At 41.9% G+C, this 23321-nt stretch overlaps 2 protein-coding genes and 1 long non-coding RNA gene across 3 annotated transcripts; 1 reads left to right on the top strand and 2 right to left on the bottom strand.

Moving 5' to 3' along the window:
- Positions 1 to 1493: 1493 nt before the first annotated feature.
- LOC132462569 (uncharacterized) lies at positions 1494 to 3795 on the bottom strand. The gene is made up of 2 exons (XR_009526878.1): positions 3182 to 3795; positions 1494 to 1753 (listed from the first exon to the last, which is right to left on the bottom strand). It is a non-coding gene; the product is annotated as an uncharacterized LOC132462569 (long non-coding RNA).
- Positions 3796 to 8715: 4920 nt separating this feature from the next.
- On the top strand, positions 8716 to 10531 carry LOC132462568 (uncharacterized). The gene is made up of 2 exons (XM_060058148.1): positions 8716 to 10091; positions 10204 to 10531. The coding sequence occupies exons 1-2, from the start codon at positions 9335 to 9337 to the stop codon at positions 10224 to 10226; spliced, it is 780 nt and encodes a 259-aa protein (XP_059914131.1). The 5' UTR covers positions 8716 to 9334; the 3' UTR covers positions 10227 to 10531.
- Positions 10532 to 11700: 1169 nt separating this feature from the next.
- On the bottom strand, positions 11701 to 19040 carry LOC132462567 (ranBP-type and C3HC4-type zinc finger-containing protein 1-like). Its single transcript, XM_060058147.1, has 9 exons — positions 18564 to 19040; positions 17668 to 17842; positions 17189 to 17281; positions 16954 to 17095; positions 16329 to 16419; positions 15244 to 15532; positions 14394 to 14497; positions 13351 to 13461; positions 11701 to 12483 (listed from the first exon to the last, which is right to left on the bottom strand). Exons 1-9 carry the CDS (start codon positions 18819 to 18821, stop codon positions 12433 to 12435), a joined length of 1314 nt encoding a protein of 437 aa, XP_059914130.1. The 5' UTR covers positions 18822 to 19040; the 3' UTR covers positions 11701 to 12432.
- Positions 19041 to 23321: the final 4281 nt, after the last annotated feature.

Here is a 23321-nt window from a genome sequence, read left to right as displayed (position 1 = left end):
AATTCCAAAAATACATGTACGATTCCAACGCCACGTCGCAAGGCATATAATAAAATAAAATGATTCCATTGCTCTTGTCTCCCCTCTGATTTTAATTTAATCATCTTGGTTAATGTCCTCACATTGATCAATGACAGAAGACGATAGGCCTACTGTTCACAAATCATGCTGAGACCAGCGGGTTTCGGAGAATTTCTGCAGGAGTTTTTTGTTCGATTGTTTGCCATAAAGCACTGATGAGGTTCATTATTTATTGGACCGTGCCTAGACAGTTACAAACATCCCTGAGAGTGCACAATCGCCGGTTTGAAAATACAGTGCGTTCAGGATTAGGACTGATATAGCATGTGTCGGCCTAGGCCTAATCAATTGTGTTTTAATATCTTCTTTATATCTCTGCTGTTGGCCTTGATGGGGAGATATTTTAACGCTTTTGAACCCCATTTTCCGAGAAGGGTCCAGCTGCAGGCTTGGGCGTTTCCGTCATGACACAAGAACGCCCCCACGCGTTCCTGGTAGCTTTTCATCGACCAATCACGAGGTGTTTCGAAAGGCATACTGGGTTTCGCAAGGCATACTGCGAAGCACAGTCGCAAAGCATACTCTGCTTTCCTTCCTTAATGGCAATTTTACCTCTCTCGTTAGATTTAGCAATCATGGAGCCCCCACTTGGCTAACGTTAGTTCTATGATACCCGTACTTGAAACTGCTGTTTGAGAAAATCTAACTAGCGAATGTTCCGGAAGTTGACAGCCGTGCGAAGAAGAAGGGGTTCGGTGTTGACGGTGAAAGTTAGGCCGGTTTATAGCAGAGTTTCCGTTGTCGGTTATATTTACGGGTCATTGACCGGAAAAAAATGAGGAGGACCGACAATTCAATGTCCCAGGTCAGAATGACCAGTGGCGACTGGTCATTAGGGGCAAGTCGCTACTCTCACAAGAAAAAAATAAAGGAAAATGAAAATGAAAAAATATATACATATAAAAAATAGAATATATATATATATATAATCTCCCCAGAAGGTACTATAAAATAACAAGTTTGGCGCTTTTATTAGTCGACCCTGGCTTGCTTCTTCCGGCTGAGTTTGTCTGGAGGTGCAAGAGGGGCTCTAGCCCCACCAGCCCAATGCAATGTGTATTGGACTGGAAACATTGAAATGCGCATGCTCAGAGTGTTTCTCTGTTGAAGTGAACGGAGGTTATTTTTCTTCCTGGTGGGCTAGCCGCTAGCCCAGTGGATTTGGGACCCTTAAATATCCCAGGATGCATTTCGCATTTCACATTCCTGTTTTAAAATATCAGTGTGTAAGCTATAAAATAGGCTTTAAAGGAACATTTTAAAAGTATAACAAAGATGGAGGCCTATTCAAAATATTTGCATACTATTATTTTAAAATGAAAGAGGGGTTTTGTTTTACATAATTTGTTTATTGTATAAGTCGCTGATGGTGGAGGAAACCCATCGCAACAGAAATCCCGGTCGGATCCATCTGATTGGGGTGTGTGTGTGTGTGTGTGTGTGTGTGTGTGTGTGTGTGTGTGTGTGTGTGTGTGTGTGTGTGTGTGTGTGTGTGTGTGTGTGTGTGTGTGTGTGTGTGTGTGTGTGTGTGTGTGTGTGTGTGTGTGTGTGTGTGTGTGTTTCTATTCTATTCTATACGGTGTTACCCTTTACGTTTCATTTGATAAAAACGACAGTGTTATCCCTTATGTTTTTTTTCCATGATGACTGATGAAAAACAACAGTGTTACCCCTTATATTAAGGACAATTATTTATTTATTTTCAAATATGTTTTTTTTTCATGACGACCAATAAATTACGACAGTGTTACCCCTCATGTTTTTTTCATGACGACCGATAAAAAACGACAGTGTTACCCCTCATGTTTCATTTGATTAAAACAACAGTGTTACCCCTTGTGTTTTTTTTCATGACGACCAAAGAAAAACAACAGTGTTACCCCCTATGTTTTATTTGATCAATATCGACAGGTTTACCCCTTATATTTATTTCATGACGGCCGATAAAAAACGACAGAGTTACCCCTTATGTTTTTTTTCATGACGACCGATAAAAAACGACAGAGTTACCCCTTATGTTTTTTTTCATGACAACCGATAAAAAACGACAGTGTTACCCCTTGTGTTTTTTTTCATGACGACCAATAGAAAACAACAGCAGTACCCCTGCCGATGTTTTTGCAGGGATCCGAACCTGAGCTGTTTGGAGCATTAACCTCCGAACTTATCAATGAGTACACTCCACTGCACCACTGAGGCGATGAATGTTAACAATGATCAATCATCAATAAAGAGGATATACATGACATTAAAATGTATGTGTGTTTTTCTATTATTTCCCTTATGTTTTTTTTCATGACGACCGATAAAAAACAACAGTGTTACCCCTTATATTTTATTTGACAAGGACAATTATTTATTTATTTTCAAATATATATTTTTTTCATGACGACCAATAAATTACGACAGTGTTACCGCTTTTATTTTATTTGACAAAGACAACAGTGTGACCACTTATGTTTTTCTTCATGACGACCAATAAAAAACAACAGTGTTACCCCTTATGTTTTTTTCATGACGACCGATAAAAAACGACAGTGTTACCCCTCATGTTTCATTTGATTAAAACAACAGTGTTACCCCTTGTGTTTTTTTTCATGACGACCAAAGAAAAACAACAGTGTTACCCCCTATGTTTTATTTGATCAATATCGACAGGTTTACCCCTTATATTTATTTCATGACGGCCGATAAAAAACGACAGAGTTACCCCTTATGTTTTTTTTCATGACGACCGATAAAAAATGACAGTGTTACCCCTTATGTTTTTTTCATGACGACCGATAAAACAACAGTGTTACCCCTTGTGTTTTTTTTCATGACGACCAATAGAAAACGACAGCAGTACCCCTGCCGATGTTTTTGCAGGGATCCGAACCTGAGCTGTTTGGAGTATTAACCTCCGAACTTATCAATGAGTACACTCCACTGCACCACTGAGGCGATGAAAGACAGTGTTACCCCTTATGTTTTTTTTCATGACGACCAATCATAAACAACAGTGTTACCCCTTATATTTTATTTGACAAGGACAATTATTTATTTATTTTCAAAAATGTTTTTTATCATGACGACCAATAAATTACAACAGTGTTGCCACTTATATTTTATTTGACAAAGACAACAGTGTGACCACTTATGTTTTTCTTCATGACGACCAATAAAAAACAACAGTGTTACCCCTTATGTTTTTTTCATGACGACCGATAAAAAACGACAGTGTTACCCCTTATGTTTCATTTGATAAAAACGACAGTGTTACCCCTCATGTTTCATTTGATTAAAACAACAGTGTTACCCCTTGTGTTTTTTTTCATGACGACCAAAGAAAAACAACAGTGTTACCCCCTATGTTTTATTTGATCAATATCGACAGGTTTAACCCCTTATGTTTATTTCATGACGGCCGATAAAAAACAACAGAGTTACCCCTTATGTTTTTTTTCATGACGACCGATAAAAAACGACAGTGTTACCCCTTATGTTTTTTTCATGACGACCGATAAAAAACGACAGCAGTACCCCTGCCGTTGTTTTTGCAGGGATCCGAACCTGAGCTGTTTGGAGCATTAACCTCCGAACTTATCAATGAGTACACTCCACTGCACCACTGATGCGATGAAAGTTAACAATGATCAATCATCAATAAAGAGGATATACATGACATTAAAATGTATGTGTGTTTTTCTATTATTTCCCTTATGTTTTTTTTCATGACGACCGATAAAAAACAACAGTTTTACCCCTTATATTTTATTTGACAAGGACAATTATTTATTTATTTTCAAATATGTTTTTTTTTCATGACGACCAATAAATTACGACAGTGTTACCACTTATATTTTATTTGACAAAGACAACAGTGTGACCACTTATGTTTTTCTTCATGACGACCAATAAAAAACAACAGTGTTACCCCTTATGTTTTTTTCATGACGACCGATAAAAAACGACAGTGTTACCCCTCATGTTTCATTTGATTAAAACAACAGTGTTACCCCTTGTGTTTTTTTTCATGACGACCAAAGAAAAACAACAGTGTTACCCCCTATGTTTTATTTGATCAATATCGACAGGTTTACCCCTTATATTTATTCCATGACGGCCGATAAAAAACGACAGAGTTACCCCTTATGTTTTTTTTCATGACGACCGATAAAAAATGACAGTGTTACCCCTTATGTTTTTTTCATGACGACCGATAAAACAACAGTGTTACCCCTTGTGTTTTTTTTCATGACGACCAATAGAAAACGACAGCAGTACCCCTGCCGATGTTTTTGCAGGGATCCGAACCTGAGCTGTTTGGAGTATTAACCTCCGAACTTATCAATGAGTACACTCCACTGCACCACTGAGGCGATGAAAGTTAACAATGATCAATCATCAATAAAGAGGATATACATGACATTAAAATGTATGTGTGTTTTTCTATTATTTCCCTTATGTTTTTTTTCATGACGACCAATAAAATACGACAGTGTTACCCCTTATGTTTTTTTTCATGACGACCAATCAAAAACAACAGTGTTACCCCTTATATTTTATTTGACAAGGATAATTATTTATTTATTTTCAAATATGTTTTTTTTCATGACGACCAATAAATTACGACAGTGTTACCACTTATATTTTATTTGACAAAGACAACAGTGTGACCACTTATGTTTTTTTCATGACGACCGATAAAAAACGACAGTGTTACCCCTTATGTTTCATTTGATAAAAACGACAGTGTTACCCCTCATGTTTCATTTGATTAAAACAACAGTGTTACCCCTTATGTTTTTTTCATGACGACCGATAAAACAACAGTGTTACCCCTTGTGGTTTTTTTCATGACGACCAATAAAAAACGACAGCAGTACCCCTGCCGATGTTTTTGCAGGGATCCGAACCTGAGCTGTTTGGAGTATTAACCTCCGATCTTATCAATGAGTACACTCCACTGCACCACTGAGGCGATGAACGTTAACAATGATCAATCATCAATAAAGAGGATATACATGACATTAAAATGTATGTGTGTTTTTCTATTATTTCCCTTATGTTTTTTTTCATGACGACCAATAAAATACGACAGTGTTACCCCTCATGTTTTTTTCATGATGACCGATAAAAACCACAGTGTTACCCCTTGTGTTTTTTTTCATGACGACCAATCAAAAACAACAGTGTTACCCCTTATGGTTTTTTTCATGACGACCAAAGAACACTTTTTTAACACTGTCGTTTTTATCAGTCGTCATGAAAAAACCATAAGGGAAATAATAGAAAAACACACATACATTTTAATGTTATGTTTTTTTTCTTGACGACCAATAAAAAACAAAAAACAACAGCGTTACCCCTTATGTTTTTTTTCATGACGACCAATCAAAAACAACATTGTTACCCCTTATGGTTTTTTTCATGACGACCAAAGAACACTTTTTTAACAGTCGTATTTTTTGGTTGTCATGAAAAAAAACATAAGGGAAGTAATAGAAAAACACACATACATTTTAATGTTATGTTTTTTTTCTTGACGACCAATGAAAAACAACAATGTTACCCCTTGTGTTTTTTTTCATGACGACCAATCAAAAACAACAGTGTTACCCCTTATGGTTTTTTTCATGACGACCAAAGAACACTTTTTTAACACAGTTGTTTTTTATCAGTCGTCATGAAAAAACCATAAGGGGTAACACTGTCTTATTTTTTGGTCGTCATGAAAAAAAACATAAGGGAAATAATGTATCCCTTATGTTTGTAACACACATGTATTTTAATGTTATGTTTTTTTTCTTGACGACCAATAAAAAACAACAGTGTTACCCCTTATGTTTCATTTGATAAAAACGACAGTGTTACCCCTTATGTTTTTTTCTTGACGACCAATAAAAAACAACAGTGTTACCCCTTATGTTTCATTTGATAAAAACGACAGTGTTACCCCTCATGTTTCATTTGATTAAAACAACAGGTTTACCCCTTATGTTTATTTCATGACGGTCAATAAAAAACGACAGAGTTACCCCTTATGTTTTTTTTCATGACCCGATAAAAAACGACAGCGTTACCCCTTATGTTTTTTTTCATGACGACCGATAAAAAACGACAGCGGTAGCCCTGATGTTGTTTTTCATGAATATCGACAGCGTTACCCCTTATGTTTATTTTCATGACCCGATAAAAAACGACAGTGTTACCCCTTATGTTTATTTCATGACGGCCGATAAAAAACGACAGAGTTACCCCTCCTGTTTTTTCCATGTTGACCAATAAAAATCGACAGCTGTACCCCTGTCAACGTTTTTGCAGGGATACAAACCTGAGCTGTTTGGAGTATTAATCTCCGAACTTATCAATGCACCATCAAGACACCGAATAAAGTCAACACAATGGTTATACTTGACTTTATAATTCGCATGAAATAGAGATAAGAGTCTTCCATCAGAGGACATCAACCGGACTTGAACCCCGGTCTCCAGGGGGTTAGCTCACAGCTCTCTCCACTTCCCACTGAGATATATAACTTAAATATGTCTGTGGATATATATGACAGTGCAATAGACATGATAGCATTACGTTTCAAATTAAAGATATTGTGTTTTCCACAGAAATTGAGCCTCGGTCGCCTGTGGGTTAGGCAGAGTACACTCCACTGCACCACTGAGGTGTTGAACATTTACAATGATCAATCATCAATAAAGAGGATATACATGACATTAAAATGTATGTGTGTTTTTCTATTATTTCCCTGATGTTTTTTTTCATGACGACCAAAGAAAAATGACAGTGTCACCCCTCATGTTTCATTTGATAAAAATGACAGTGTTACCCCCTATGTTTTATTCTATACATTTCGACAGGGTTACCCCTTATGGATTTTTCATGACGACAGCTAAAAAACGACAGTGTTACCCTTTACGTTTCATTTGATAAAAACGACAGTGTTACCCCTTATGTTTTTTTTCCCATGATGACTGATGAAAACACAACAGTGTTACCCCTTATATTTTATTTGAGAAGGACACATTTTTTTTTTCATGTTTTTTTTTCATGACGACCAATAAAAAACGAAAGGGGTACCCCTGTCGACGTTTTTGCAGGGATCCGAAACTGAGCTGTTTAGAGTACTATGACCCTCAAGTGGAATGAGTCGGGAATAACAGGGCGTTTTATTTTAAATTGAATCCAAAATCATGTCTCATATTGGAGACATATTTGGTTGGCTTTTATTTTGAAACTCCACATGAGAATGTTCTGAAACTTCTTGCCTGACCCCATGGGGTCGTGAACTATAACCCTGAAGTGAAATGAGCCTGAAATAACAGGGCATTTTCTTTTAAATTGAATCCAAAATCATATGTAATATGTCTTATATTGGAAACTTTGGTTGGCTTTTATTTTGAAACTCCACATCAGAATGTTCTGAAACTTCTTGCGTGACCCCATGTGGTATTGAATTATAACCCTGAAGTGAAATGAGCCTGAAATAACAGGGCATTTTATTTTCAATTGAATCCAAAATCATATGTAATATGTCTCATATTGGAAACTTTGGTTGGCTTTTATTTTGAGACTCCACATCAGAATGTTCTGAAACTTCTTGCGTGACCCCATGGGGTCTTGAACTATAACCCTGAAGTGAAATAATCCTGAAATAACAGGGAATTTTCTTTTAAATTGAATCCAAAATCATATGTAATATGTCTCATATTGGAATTCTTGGTTGGCTTTTATTTTGAAACTCCACATCAGAATGTTCTGAAACTAATTGCGTGACCCCATGGGGTCGTGAACTATAACCCTGAAGTGAAATGAGCCTGGAATAACAGGGTATTTTCTTTTAAATTGAATCCAAATTCATATTTAATATGTCTCATATTGGAATTCTTGGTTGGCTTTTATTTTGAAACTCCACATCAGAATGTTCTGAAACTACTTGCGTGACCCCATGGGGTCGTGAACTATAACCATGAAGTGAAATGAGCCTGGAATAACAGGGTATTTTCTTTTAAATTGAATCCAAATTCATATTTAATATGTCTCATATTGGAATTCTTGGTTGGCTTTTATTTTGAAACTCCACATCAGAATGTTCTGAAACTACTTGCGTGACCCTATGGGGTCGTGAACTATAACCCTGAAGTGAAATGAGCCTGGAATAACAGGGTATTTTCTTTTAAATTGAATCCAAATTCATATTTAATATGTCTCATATTGGAATTCTTGGTTGGCTTTTATTTTGAAACTCCACATCAGAATGTTCTGAAACGTCTTGCGTGACCCCATGGGGTCGTGAACTACAACCATGAAGTGAAATGAGCCAGGAATAACTGGGCATTTTCCTTTAAATTGAATCCAAAATCATTTGTAATATGTCTCAGATTGGAATGTTTAGTGGGCTTTTATTTTGAAAGTAAATACCACAACGGCCGTACACTTCCTTTGATAGTATTTGCTTTTATTGACTTTATTTTCTTTTTGTATGTACCCGACGAATGCTTTTACTTTAAACTAGTTCCGAGACGCTATTACCGTAATGGCTAGTATATACAGGTACGGCAAAAAACTGGGTCGGCTGGCTTGACCGCCGATCTCGATGAGTCGGCTGGCATGACCGCAGTCCCTCCTACGGAACCCATTTCAGCGCCGTGTCAGTAGACAGTTACAATGGCCCTGTTTCCCGATAACGATGGATCCATGCTCGTACGATCATTCTCACGATGCGAACCATCATGAATTTCTTTGGAGCGTTTCCCGATACTCAATCCACTCACGACGCTCGTAGGATTGTTATTGTCCACTGAGACGGTTCTGAAATTGGCTATATAGGAGGGGGAGACGCAGAAATGTCGGAGGAATATGGGGTTAAAAAGGGTTATGTGTTTCTTTTTTTATGAATGAAAAAAACCCGCTGGTCTCAGCATGATTCATTCATGTCTTCTGTCATTGATCACTATGAGGACATTGCACCCACGATGGTTGAATTAAAATCAGAGGGAGACGGCAAGTGCATGCTCGAAAACCATGCTCGACCTCCCAAACAAGAGCAATGGAATCAATAGATTTTATTATATGCCTTGTGATAGGGTTGCCTTTTGACGAGGCGTTTGATCGGTACATTTCGGCTGCGCATGTATTATATTGCCATATATATTGTTTTTTTGCTGTTTAGATTTCTACGCATTGATTGGTCACGTGAAATGACACGCCTATAAAGCACCCTCCGGAAAAAGGGTTGGCCTAGGGCTTCTGCAAAATGGCGGACAAGGCGCGAAAGAGGGCAGCATTGTTCAAAGCTGAAGAACTGAACGTTCTGTTTGAGGAGGTGGAGGCAAACAAAGGCCTCTTATTTGATCGCTTCAAAGGTGCCCAAACCAACAAGCAAAAAGTTAAGAAGTGGGGAGAAATAGCTAAGAGAATGACTGCGGTCGCTGGCATCACTAGGTCCAGTGTTGACGTCCGGAAAAAATGGCAAGACTTTGCCAGTATTACCAAAAAGAAAGCGTCGGAATTTCAACATCAATCCAATTTGACTGGTGTGGGGTTGCACAGGGTGCAGGCCCTCAACGACGATGAAAAGCGAGCCATGGCCATCATAGGCTACCCAGTTTCCCAAAGCCTCACCGCGGGAGTGGATATCCATGCGGGTATCAAGGAAGAGGCAGATCCTTCAGGTGAGCAATGGAAGGAGGAAGAGGAACCAAGGATCCCCCACCAGTCCACCTCGGCTATCCCCGCCTCCATACCCGCCATGACGCCCCTGCTGACCACAGCTACCCCTTCCACCGTCTCAACTGCCACCGCCTCCGTCATGGTGGAGTTGGAGAGGGAGAAGGTGGCTCTGCTCAAGGACGTGTGTGGTCTTCTCCGGGAAGCCTCCGAGCGAGACGCTAAATATCAGCAAGAGGTGATTGTGCTGAAGAGGGCCAAGTTGGACCTCATGGCACGTCGGCTTGCCCTCGAGGGGGAGCGGTTTGAAGTAAAACCTTCCATAATTACCCCGGAGCAACAAGGTGATGCATATCTTCAGTAGGCCTCCATACAGATGTTTGATATGGAGGTCGGGGAAGTTGAATGAGCGGTGAGCACGTTTTCATAAGGCATTTTTTTGTTCTCTTTCTTCAGATGGCGACGCCGACGGGTCATGACGGGTAGGACCGCATGGCTATCCATCCCCCGGGGATGCCATGGGAGGCGGAGAAGCCCATGATGCCCATGGTTTGTCCTTCCTTATCGTTGAGGGACTGCGCCGTGTTCGCCCCCGCATCCGTCTAATTGGTTTGATGTCGAACTTCCGACGCTTTCTTCTTCGCTCCACATCGGACCTAGTGACCGCAGTCATTATCAGCTATTTCCCCCCCACACTTCTTAAAATGTTGCTTGTTGGTGTGGGCACCTTTGAACCGTTTTTTCTTTTGAGTTTTGAAATAAAAAAAAAACGTGTTTTTTCAAACGACGTGGAAACACCGGCAATGATGTTTGATTTTTGAAATTGAAATTAACTGTATAACATTACAGAGGGTCTGTTAATGTGTTGAGTGTCAAATTAACATTATTTGTTGCCAGGTTTTATTAATTAGTGTCGGAATAGGCCTATATAGTGCAAGTGGCAATGCAGTAGGCTACGTCTGTGCGAGAGAGAGAGAGACGCCAGAGACGAGATGACTGTGACCAAAGATAACTTTTTGTCTGTCGTTTTTTATGCCGCTGTGAACTGCCAGGTGGTGTGCGTCCATCAGGGCATCGTCCTTGATGTCGTGGCGAGATGGCCTAAAGAAGCACACACACGAGTCGACTCCTTCGTCTTCCGCGAGTCCTCCCATCGGCCGGCTGGCTGCAGCCTCCAGGGGAGAGTGGGGGCTCCTCGGAGACAGGGGCTATCCTCTTCGCCCTTACCTCTTAACACCAGTGGCTAACCCGGGAGACGACCATGACTAAGACTACAACGAAGCCCTCCGTCTGGGCCGGTGAATCGTAGATCGCACGATCGGGAGGTGGAAGTTGCGCTTCAGATGCCTCCACACAAGTCCGGCGGAGGGCTCCAGTTTTCGCCAGCCTGTCCATGCGCTGTGTGTGACGGCAATGTTGCGCACATAACATTGCAGCTAAGGCTGGGGTAGCGTTGGGTGAACCGGAGGACAATGAAGACGATGATCCGTTTGAGGATCTTCCTCGTCATCTCACTACACATCCCCGTCAACGTGACCAATCCCCACCATTTCGCACCATATCCCAGCCTTTTGCCTGCTCTTTTTTTTTTGTTTCATTTTAGGCTTAGGTTTTATGAGATCCCCCCCACTTTCTCTCACATTTTGAGTTCCCTGCCTGCTCCAACATTTTCTGGACTGTCCCGCTTTATTTTAAAGATCCACTTAGGCTAACGATACTTTCGGGAAACGGGCCCTGCTGATGGCAAGTCAATGTAATGTCAGTTTGAATTGATCAATGTCATTTTTTAGTGTGAAAGAAGAAACGGTATCTTTAAAATACAGGAACTACATCTTAAATGTCAGTGGCTAGGCCTACCTATCAACAGCTGTGTTCTACCGTTGATTGCAGTTTGCGTGGCGATCTAGTTACCAGCGTTAGAACATTCAGCCTTCCACAGAACACAACTCCAACTGAACATTATCCGATTATATTTATTCAGCGTACACCATTTTACAATATCATAAACCAATCAAACAACATGACTCATGGAGAGTGAAATAAACATCACCTACTTGGATGCATTGTCATGAGATCAATACAAGACAATGTTATAAAAAATAAAAGCACTTTGAAACCCTGTAAACGCTGCGTGTCGTCTTAGCAGCCATGTTTTTTAAAAACTATATGTTGCCATCGATGACACACCCACACACACACACGCGCACACACACACACACCAACGGGACATGGTAAAATGCCCCATCTATTCACAGTCAGAATTTGAAAGTATGCCATTCTCTTGAAGCTTCAATTTGGATAAAATTAGGAGGAACGCAATGTCCTCTACCCTTCTTAAAATAAATATAGGACCCCCTTTGCTCCAGCGGTGTCATCTGCTGACCCCGCCTGTCGGCCTATATTCTTGATTGCACTGTGACGTCCATCGAGGCAGCCTTGTCCTCTTTTTTTTTTTTACTTTTGTCTGCAGTAACTCGTTCAGTCTGTGTTCATGGACCTCATGTCATGCTTAGAGAGCGGTTGGCGATCTGGTCTTTACAAGGCAGCCCACCGACGCGCTCAACGTTACAATACGCTCTCGGTCAGAAATGCAAAACAAAATGAGTTTGCATGTATGCGCGCGTGAAAGTGTAAAAAGAGATGAGTGAGATATCGCAGCCTTGCACTGGGGGTTCTGGGGGACAGTCAGCTGCTGGCCGTTCCCGCCTCTGCTCGATCTTCTCGCCTTCCCTTCTCCTGAAAAAAAGAAAGGGCAGAGACTGAAGCTACTCAATGATGCGATAATACAGAACATTAAGAGGCATAAAATTCTAATTTACATGTGGCAGACATTTGTCAGCAGAAAGAAACAACAATATATCGCTGTCGGTACAGTAAGGATGTTCATCAAGTAACAATCGCTAGGTTAACCCATTCCCCGTATACAACAAAGATAGCTAGGATAAGATGCTACACGATGCAAAGTATCATTTTTAAGTGCCATGACCAATGACATCAATCACATCATTCAGAGCTTGGGCATCAAAATTGTTTTCTAAATAAAACAGAATAACCAAGTCAACTTTGAACGTCCTGGAGCGCATCGTCTTTTTCCTCCTCATAGATACCCCTGATGTCTTCAGGTTCTACAACACGAAGCAGGCCATGCCCAGCTCGAGCCTTAGTCCATACGACTTAAGGCTTAATTATGGTTCCACGTGGACGCCAACACAAGGGGGGTTGCGGACCCCTTACGTCCTTGCGGACCCTCCTTGCATCCACCGCAAGGGCCTGATGTGCGCCTCCCAAGAATTGTATCCTTGCGTCGATGCGACGCAGCAGCAAAGGCTGTGATTGGTCCGCTAACTGAAACCCCACGCAGCAGCAAGGGCTGTGATTGGTCCGCTAACTGAAACCCGACGCAGAACCAAAACGGGTTCACGACTGCGTTGAAGCGACTGCATTGCGTCAACGTGGAACCATAATTAAGCCTTCGTTGTTCAGTGATGGAGGGTTGCCTGGCAGCTGCGGGCGCCGTGTTCTACACACTGCTGCGGGGACTGTATCGCCACGGTTTCCTCGTCACTAGCGCGCCGCGTGCTGCGAGTGCGGTGGGGGCCACACCTGTTGGATGCGGCCGTGCTTGGGCGTGTCCGGGCGTGCGGTGGCGCAGATCTCACAGCCGGGCCGGGAGGCCTTGTTGATAAACGTGCACGAGGGACACGCCCACTCCATCTGAGAAGACATGGACATTGACGTTATATTCACATTTAGGGCGTTTAGCAGACGCTTTTATCCAAAGCGCCTTACAGTAAGTACATTCATCAGAAGAAAGAGAAGACAATATAACGCTGTGGGTACAGTAAGAATGTTCATAAAAGTACCAACCACTAACAATCACTAGGTTAACCCATTCCCAACCCAGTAACAAAAACAGCTAAGATAAGACACGCTTTATTTTTTTTTATATATATATATTAGAGCTGTCAAGCGATTAAAATATTGAATCGTGATTAATCGCATTAATGTCATAGTTAACTCACGATTAATCGCAAATTCTTTTTCTATGCTAAATATCCCTTGATTTTTTTGTTCCATAATTCTTCTCATTTTAATTCTCTTATCAACATGGTGAAGTGCATCGGCTTGCCTTGTGCAAATGATTTTTTATTGATAACAACATTGGCATATACTGATCAAAACAGGACGATACAAAAAAAGAGCCTATAGTGCAATTAAACGACTGCTTTGAACAAATTTCATTTGAACAGAGCAGTCAGGCTACTGCTTCTTTGTTTTGAGCCAAAAAAAAAAAAAAATTTTTAGTTTTTAGTTTGCGTTAACGCCGTTAATAACGCGTTTAACTGACAGCTCTAATATATATATTTGGAATTTATTACCTTTTCTTTTTCATACTTTATTAATGATACAGTGAGTCCGTCTCAGTCGCTGTACCATGAATAAAGGATAAAAATTAACAAATAATAAATTAAAAATATTTTATTCCCCATTGGGGAGGACATGCAACAAGGGACCGGGAGCAGGAATCGAACCCGGGGTCGCTGCAGGGGAGGACCCTCGCTCTACCCAGTGGACCATACAGGAGCTTCCAACACCCCATTCGTTATTAGGATGTTTATGGACACACAGAGCAGCACGGTGTGTACCTGGGTCTTGGTGGCTCTGCTGGGCTTGTCGGTCAGCTGGAGGGTCTCCAGGTTCAGGGCCTCCTTGATCTCCGTGGGACGCTCCCCTCCGCCGGGTGTCGCCCCTATACCAGGAGGGCTCGTTATTCACTCAAACTCCCACAGGCAGCGAGCTTCTGTTCTATGAGGGCATGGCCTAGGCCCGTGCCGTTCATCGAATCTTGATCGCGATTTCGATATTTTCCTTTGTTTTGTGAGTAAATTTATTTTATTCATTAGATGTTCATTAAAGAACAGCTCGATACATATTTGTACATTATTTTCAATCTGAGCATTTTCTATTTGAACATTTGATGTATTTTTTTAAAAAGGCGAAATTTCAAAGTTCTCAGTTGCTAGGTGTTTTTTGGAGAGAAATGCTGAAAAAATTTATCATGTTTTCAAACTCAAAAATTAATCGTTTGAATAATCATGATTTTAATATTGACCACTATAATCGTCATTATAATTTTTTCCATAATCTAGCAGCCCTAGCATAGCCACAGGTAGTCAATATTAATATCATCTTTTAGAGAATCATAATAATAATGATAGTACAATTCTTTGGCTTGGTTCCTCAACAGCTATATAGCGGCAACAATACAAGATCAAGTACATTAAGTAAAATAAAAAATAAGTAAAAATTATTAGCAGCATCAATAGATCATAATAATAAATGATAATAATAAAAATGTAGTAAAGTGTAAACTAAAGTGTCTAAGTGGTACCAACCACGGCGGATTCTTTAGAGCCAAAATGCTGTGCAAATTACAGAAAGGTATGTAGTGGTCGTGGTGTGCTCGTGGGGTCGGTGTGCACACGCGCCCCTCACCCTGGCTGCTGTGCGTCAGCTTGCAGGGCAGCGTGCTGTAGCCCCTCCAGTCGTGCGGGGGGGCGGGGCCCGGCGGCGGGGGCGGGCCCAGCAGGGCGGCGCCGTCCTGATCCTGCTGCAGCGTCTGCCGCGTCGTGGCGCGCGCCTGGCGGGCCGACACCAGGTAGAGGTAGGCCGTGTCGCCGTCCTTCTGCACGCCGTACGAGGCCAGCGTGCGCGGCTCCGTGCACAGGCACTGGCCGATCACCCAGCGCTGCACCCGGGGGTGGAAGCCGTACTCCACAAACACCTGCAGGAGCAGCGGAAGGACGGGTCACATGTAACAGGCATGCGAGCAACGACACAAGGCGGGAATTATTCATAAGAGTATGAAAATAATTCACTTCAACACAATCATTCACACTAAAGACTGTATAATTAGTGCTATTGATCAAAGGAAATGATTGATTGCCTTGTGTATGTTTAATTTGGATGGAAGGTATTCCACTAATATGACATATGACATATGTTATAGTGTGGTGGCACAGATGTCATGATCATTGATGTCACGGTAGCCTTATAAGTTTGTTATGCACTATTCACCAAAGTGTAGGTATGTTTTTTCTTGCCCTCTTGGTTTTTTTCTTGCCCTCAGGGGGGATAGGGTCGGGGGATGTCATAAATGTATGTCCTGTTAAGCCCTTTGAGACTGCACCGGTGATTGATGGCTATACACATACAATTGTATTGAATTAATATTAAACTCGATAGTGGGCTGGAGTGGGCAGAATTTAAGTTTAAAGGTGACACATCATACCATCTGCCTCGTCCGACCTCACAAGTGGGCGTGTCCACCTAGATGTGTCAGTCCACCAGCCTACCCAGTGGACTGTAGCAAACGTTGCTCATCAATCTGTCGTGCATCGAGGCGGACACGCCCACTTGTGATGTCAGAAGAGGCCGATTTTCCAAACGGCTTGTAACAGCACCCTCACACCTGGTGGTGTAATATGTCACCTTGAAAGTGCAAATAATCTCAAAGGAAGAAGAAATACAGCACAGAACTTTGATGGAAAAACGTTGTGACACGACTTGGGCCTTCTAACCTGCTGTTTGAGTGCCGCTACTGTCATGTGGGGGAGCACTTTGACAGTGACACAGCAGGACGATGTCATGTCCTCCACGGCCACGGACAGACTGCGGGACAGAAAGTAGTGCATTCAGTTAACCCCGTTCCCCTTTAGGTGGGTCCATTCTGCACCCTAACCATCCCTCGAAGGAGAGGTCCCTCTAACGTTTACATGTAGGGCATTTAGAAGACGCTTTCATCCAAAGCGACTTACAATAAGTTCATTCGTCAGAAGAAAGAGAAACAACAATATATCGCTGTCGGTGAGGCAAGGATGTTCATAGAACCAAGTGCAAAGCACTCATAATTGTGAGGTTAACCCAGAATGCAACAAATTCCCACAATGCTAGGATAAGACACTACACGATGCTAAGCACTATTTTTAAGTGCCGGGGCCACTGTGTTCCATCTCCAGATTTATTTTGGTTAAAATGCTTCAAGGTTAGAGAGATCTTATCTTAACCAAAAATGAGGGGGGTTTCATATCAGGCTGTGACTGAGGGCTAAGCAATTACACCGGACTTGATCATTCAATGCATGTTTTCAGCGTTCTACGAGTAGAGAAAAACGAACATGCACTGCGTATTTTGTGGACCCCCGACCTGATCTCTCCGTTGGCGTAGCTCTTCTCCGAGAGCTGGATGGACAGGGAGGCCTTCTGGCGGGCCAGGGATGAGGCGTGCTGCGAGGCCGACTGCGGGTCTCCCGCTTCGATGGCCCTGGTGAGCTCCAGACAAAGCTCCTCTGAGGAACAGAATAACAAGCAACGCAGCACGTCAGCGTCACGATAAAAAGGAAAAAGGCTGGAATCAAATGAAGCGGTGGTGTTCTACTTACCGGTGAGCGGCAACGAAGCAGAGCTCCACTGCTCGATGGCCGCAGCCGTGTGGAGCCGGCGGTCGTCTAGTTCGTGTGCAGTGATGTTGGCGACTAACCGAAAAAGAATAGAGGGAAGTGCGTCAGCTAAACCAACAAAGGAGGTTAATCTATGGGGATGAACGCAGTACTTAATCCTTTGAAAAGTATTGTTTAGGGTCAAATGTCTCTGAGTGAAACGCTCGTCTGGGAGAACTACTGTGAACTATACGATCTGCTTCCCTTAAGATAGACAAAGGATGAGAACATGCCTAGTTGCTTATATCACTGCATCTTTACCTCACCATTGACCGGTGACAAGAGAATGGTCGAGGGACAAATAGCGAATGGCTACCCGTTTCAAAAGTCTATCTGACCAACTGCATTGCAATTTATACAGACATTGTCGCCACAGGGGACACTTGATGCATGAGATTACGATGACGATGTTGATTTCAGACCTCTGTGCGCCTCTCTCAGGGATGACATCACCACCGTGGCCCACTCCTCCGCCTCGCGGTCGCAGCGGAAGTTGAAACGGATGCAGTCGTGGGGCGGCGTGGCGAGGCGCATCTCGTGACTGCGGGGCGCCTTCACCTCGTACTGCACGGAGCGCAGGTCGAACTCTGTGATGAACTGAGACAAGACGCACAATGACGACTGAACTGAGACAAGAGACACAATAACAACTGAACTGAGACAAGAGACACAATAACAACTGAACTGAGACGAGACAATAATAACAACTGAACTGAGACGAGACAATAATAACAACTGAACTGAGACGAGACAATAATAACAACTGAACTGAGACAAGAGACAATAATAACAACTGAACTGAGACAAGAGACAATATAACAGCTGAACTGAGACAATACGCACAATAACGACTGAACTGAGGCAAGAGAAAATAATAACAACTGAACTGAGACAAGAGACAATTATTTGAGAAAGAGTACCCAAATAATTCACTTCAACACAATCATTAACACTAAAAGACGAAGAATAATTAGTGCTATTGATTTTTGCGATGAGGATATGATTGATTGCCTTGTGAATGTCTTTTTGGGGATGGAAGGTGTTCCATTAATATGACAATTATAGTGTGATGGAACAGATGTCATGATTATTAATGTCACAGTAGCCTTATAAGTTTGTTATGCATTGTTCACCCAAGTAGTAGTACAAATGTCATAGTTAAAGTATGTTTTTTATTGCCCTCTTGGGATTTTCCTTGCCCTCTGCGGGGCTAGGGTCAGAGGGGTGTCATATGGCCTGTTGAGCCCTTTGAGACCGTAGCTGTGATTAAGGGCAATACAAATAAAATCGAATTTAATTTAATGAATAGTAAACTCACCACACTGCGGTTGCCGCTTGTGTCTCGCAGCGCCAGCCGAAACTCCCCTGCCCGACTGGGATCCATGCTGAGCTGCAGGCGGAGCGCTTCGTTCCCTGCTCCGGGCAGGCAGAGGGGTCGTATCCCCGAATGACACACAGACACCCGGACGGACATCAACACGGTGTTGCAGGACGCCAGTGAGGGCCCCCCGCCGTGCAGAGCCTGGGACGAGGCGGGCACGGGAGACGCAGCCCAGCCGCCCGAGCTCAGGGCCATCTCGGTGAGGTCAGGTTGTGTATTGTTATAGGGACGATGTACAAAGATACACCAGGTACACCGATGCGTGCGGCTCTTTATAAGATGGACCTTTGTGCGGAGGGATAGCGGTCCATTGCGGACGGGTTGTGGTTGTCTCCCGTTGAGACAAGAACCATCGCGACCTGGTGAACACGGAGCGGAATAAATCAAAACAGGAAGCACTCCTCGTCCGTCCTTTATTTATCTCCGATGTGGCACACTCGTTACCAAAACGCAAGTGCATGTACGATATTTTTCTGGACGATTTTTTATATGCCTATAATAATGCTAAATATTATATTGTAATATAGTGATGTTTTCAAAAAATATTTTATTTTATTTTGAAAATATATATATATACGCCGTTTATACCAAGTGTATTCTGGCTGCGCGTACAGGACCTGCATCAACTTCGTTTCGATCTATTTTCATTTTAAATTAGAGCTGTAAGCAAACCTATGAACCAACAAATCCACATGTTTGGATTGTATTTTTACACTCCACTGCGCATGCTCACAGACTTGGAGGCGTGCAGTTAGAATCCTGATAATAGTAATCCAATAATAGCTGTCAATGATTTGCCAATTGTCCAACATTATATATATACACTTTGTATGTATACATATATGTATATATATATATATATATATATACATATATATATATAGTTATAGAAACATATGTCTTGATCTTATTGGAGAATTGCTTGTCTTAAAGAAATGGATGTTGTTAGTCAATCATGACATCACGTCCATCACGAGGCCCAAATACGTCTGTATTTATTTATTGGAAGCATTTGTGATGCAATAAACTATATATAGAATATTTTGTATGCATATATGTATCCTTTTAACATATTTGGTCTCTCTCTCACTCTCTCCTCTTTCTATATCTTTAAATACATAATCACGCAAAAAGCACATACACTTAAACACTCACTCTCCACACACACAGTTCAATTTCTCTCTCTCTCTCTCTCTCTCTCTCTCTCTCTCTCTCTCTCTCTCTCTCTCTCTCACACACACACATAATTTAACTGTAGCAAAGCCAATTGCTACACTCAACCTAGGTGACTTTTATTGGGCTCCTCGAGGCAAAGGAGGCAGGTTGGTGATATTGTCAGACTACAGGTGTTGTTGCCATCTGGGAGAACTCATTGAGCATGTGTAGAGATGGCTGGTTTAACCCACATTGATTACTGAATGTGCAACAGGTGTGTGTGTGACCTCACCCAGCCCCAGACTCCAATCAGCCTCGGCCAGGTGCACCCTGCCACCACAGAGCTGTTGGCAGTGATATTGGCATTACAGTGGATAGAGGAAAAGAAGATACTCACCACGGTTATCGCTTCTGACAGTTGTTCAGCTCTATCCTGCATTCGACCAGGAAGGTCGTCATTTAGTATGGATCTAATGAATTAAGTATTGCTTATAATGTACAGACGGTAAATGAAGGGCATATTCACACATTTTATCTTGGTTCCTGCTCATGTTGGTGTGAAGGGAAATGAGAAAAAGTGAATTCTGGCCAAACAAGCACTCAAAATATCACATGTAGACCTACAGGTTCCTCTGAGAAAAGCTAAAGTAAAATCCTTCAGCAGGACATATGCACAAAATACATGGCAGGAGCATTGGGGCATGAGTGAAACAGGTAGACATTTGTACAATATACAAAGACACGTTGGTGATGGGAGGAAGGTTGGCTTCAAAGGTAGGGATGAAAATATAATCACTCGTCTCAGAATCGGTCATACAGGTCTGAATTATTCATTGCATAAAATAGGCAAGCAGGCAAGCCAGAAATTGTTGAGCATGTATTAGTTAATTGTAATGACCAGGCCCAGAGAGACCACCTTTTTCAGACACTAAGCAAGGCAGAACACACCAACTTTTCCGAATCAGGCCTTTTCGGGAAAACGGCAGGCAATGCCTATCACCGCATGATTAGGTTCCTAAGGGAAATAGATGTAGCAGAAAGAATCTATTATTTTTTTTTATTTTTTTTGCTGCAATATCTCTCGTTCACACTCCAGTCCAGTTGGTGGCGGTTATGCCCCTACAAGGATTTTTTATCAGCAAGCATTATATGATTTGGTTGGATCTTAATTGAGGGTTTTCAGGCAATGCTATTTGAGTGTTGTTTGGTTTCCTTGGTGTTTAATTGGTGTCATGCCCTTTTACCCAAATCGTGACATTTAAATCTTTCAGAAGGCAAAGCAGATATTTGTGTGTGTGTTTACTGAATAATTGGAACCAGTGTTGACACTTGGTCCTTTTATTCTATATATATATATTGTATACATATATGTATCTATGCATGTATGTATATATATATGTATGTAAATATGTATATATATTTGTATATATTTACATTTGGTAGGATCAATTTCAACCAGTTTTGATAATGTATCAATCTATTTATCCATCCTACGATGTGTGTCCACCATTCCCCTGTTAAGGGGCATTCCAATATCTGTATCTCTTTTTGAATCCATCAGAATGCAGAGATATTTGTGTATTTAATATTTTTTGATAAAATAAATTGGAAGCAGCTGTGATAACGTTGAATAAATATGTGTGTATATTTTTTGATATTCAGTAAATAGTTTTGAAGTATTTGCTTTCAGTTTGTCTCTCATTAATCTATATATTTTTCCCATTCTTCATTAAAGTTTACAGCAGTTTTTATCCTCCCCACCTGGTCATCTCTCTCTCTCTCTCTCTCTCTCTCTCTCTCTCTCTCTCTCTCTCTCTCTCTCTCTCTCTCTCTCCTCCTCTCTCTCTCTCTCTCTCTCTCTCTCTCTCTCTCTCTCTCCTCTCTCTCTCTCTCTCCTCTCTCCTTATCTGACAGTCTTTACCAGAGGAGGTCAGATGTGTTGAGGAGTCATGGAGAACACATGCAGCCAGTACCTGTTCCTCTTCCTACTCTCTCTCTCCACCAGCCCACCACCGCCTGTTGAGGCCTCCATAGACCGCCTCAGATGGGTCCATCGTCACTCGATCAAAAGCAGTGGGAGGCCGCCAATAACTACTGCAAGTCTCACTATGGTGGTAACAGCACGCTAGCCAACGCAAGGAATGATCTTGATCTACCATATTTCTCAGAGATTTGCGGCGGTTCGGATGTGAGATGCTGGGTCGGACTCCGTTATCTGTGGGTAAATGGTGAGTGGAGGTGGGAAAACGGCCAGCAAAACTCCCTGCCTCACACGATCTTGAATGGTTGGAACCAGGGTTACCGCATGTGCGGTTTTATCCATCAGGACAGCCTGTTCGATGTACCTTGTTTTAGTAATACATTTTGGTATCTTTGTGAGCATTACCTTGCATTGGAGGAGGAGAAGACATGGGAGGAAGCTCTCGACCACTGCAGGGCTCTTGAACCGGACGCATCGGATCTCCTCAGCTTCCACGACGAGGAGGAATTGTCCCACGTCCAGGAAGTGATGACCCGGGCCCAGACGGAGGAGGTGTGGATCGGTCTGCGCTGGCTGGCGGGCCGCTGGCTGTGGATGGACCGGACCGCCGGTGGTGTTATTACCTTGCCCGAGTGTCCCGCCAACGGGAACCACTGTGGGACTCTGTCTTGGGGAGGCATGCAGGCCAGGAGCTGTGTGGAGAAGAGGAGGTTCTTCTGTCGGAAATTACCCCCAGTTTGACAACCTCAACTGAATACTGAGTTACGATAGCGATTCAACGACGTTGCTGAAAATGTTGAAAGGTTCTTGCTTAGATTGAAGGACCATCTTAAACATCCTCAAGGCTAATCTAGTAGGTCCTCAATACAAATGTAGTCATTGTGTGTCAATGAACATGCTGTTGTCAAGGTTAGTATATTATAGTCAAAGTAAGATTCAGATGCATGTATAGGATCTGTAGTGAACATAAGATTATTGTCAAAGTAAAAATACTAATCCACACGTGTGCATAGGATCTGTTGTAAAGATGATTTGATCATAGTAAAACTAAAATATAAATTCACATGTATGTATAGGATATGTTATAAAGATGATAAGATTATATTCTCAATGTAAACATATCAAGTAAAATGTGTGTATACGATCTATTGTAAAGATATTAAGTAAAAGTGGTGTTATGTAGAACTATTGTAAGTGGCACTTCCATTTTTCCTATGATATTGAATATGAAATGCACACTATAATATCTGGATGGTCTCATGAGGCATCAAACATACATCCATGGGGCCAACTAGGAATATAGGAATTTCCCCGACCGCCAAAGGGTTTTAAAGAACGATTTAAGGGCTATTATTTGAGTGTCATTTGTTATAAATGGCATAGCCATCCGTCAGCATTTTATGCCTTGAAAGAACATCAGTTTTGACGATTACAATCAGGGCATTTAGCAGACGCTTTTATCCAAAGCGACTTACATCGGTTAATACACATAATGACACACCGACGGCAGAGTCAACCATGCAAGGAGACAGCCAGCTCGTCAGGAGCAATTAGGGTTA

This window comes from Gadus macrocephalus, chromosome 8 (genome assembly GCF_031168955.1).
Source record: "Gadus macrocephalus chromosome 8, ASM3116895v1".
NCBI lineage: Eukaryota > Metazoa > Chordata > Actinopteri > Gadiformes > Gadidae > Gadus > Gadus macrocephalus.
The sequence above is the reverse complement of the archived record's forward strand: the minus strand, read 5'-3'. Positions and strand labels throughout refer to the sequence as shown.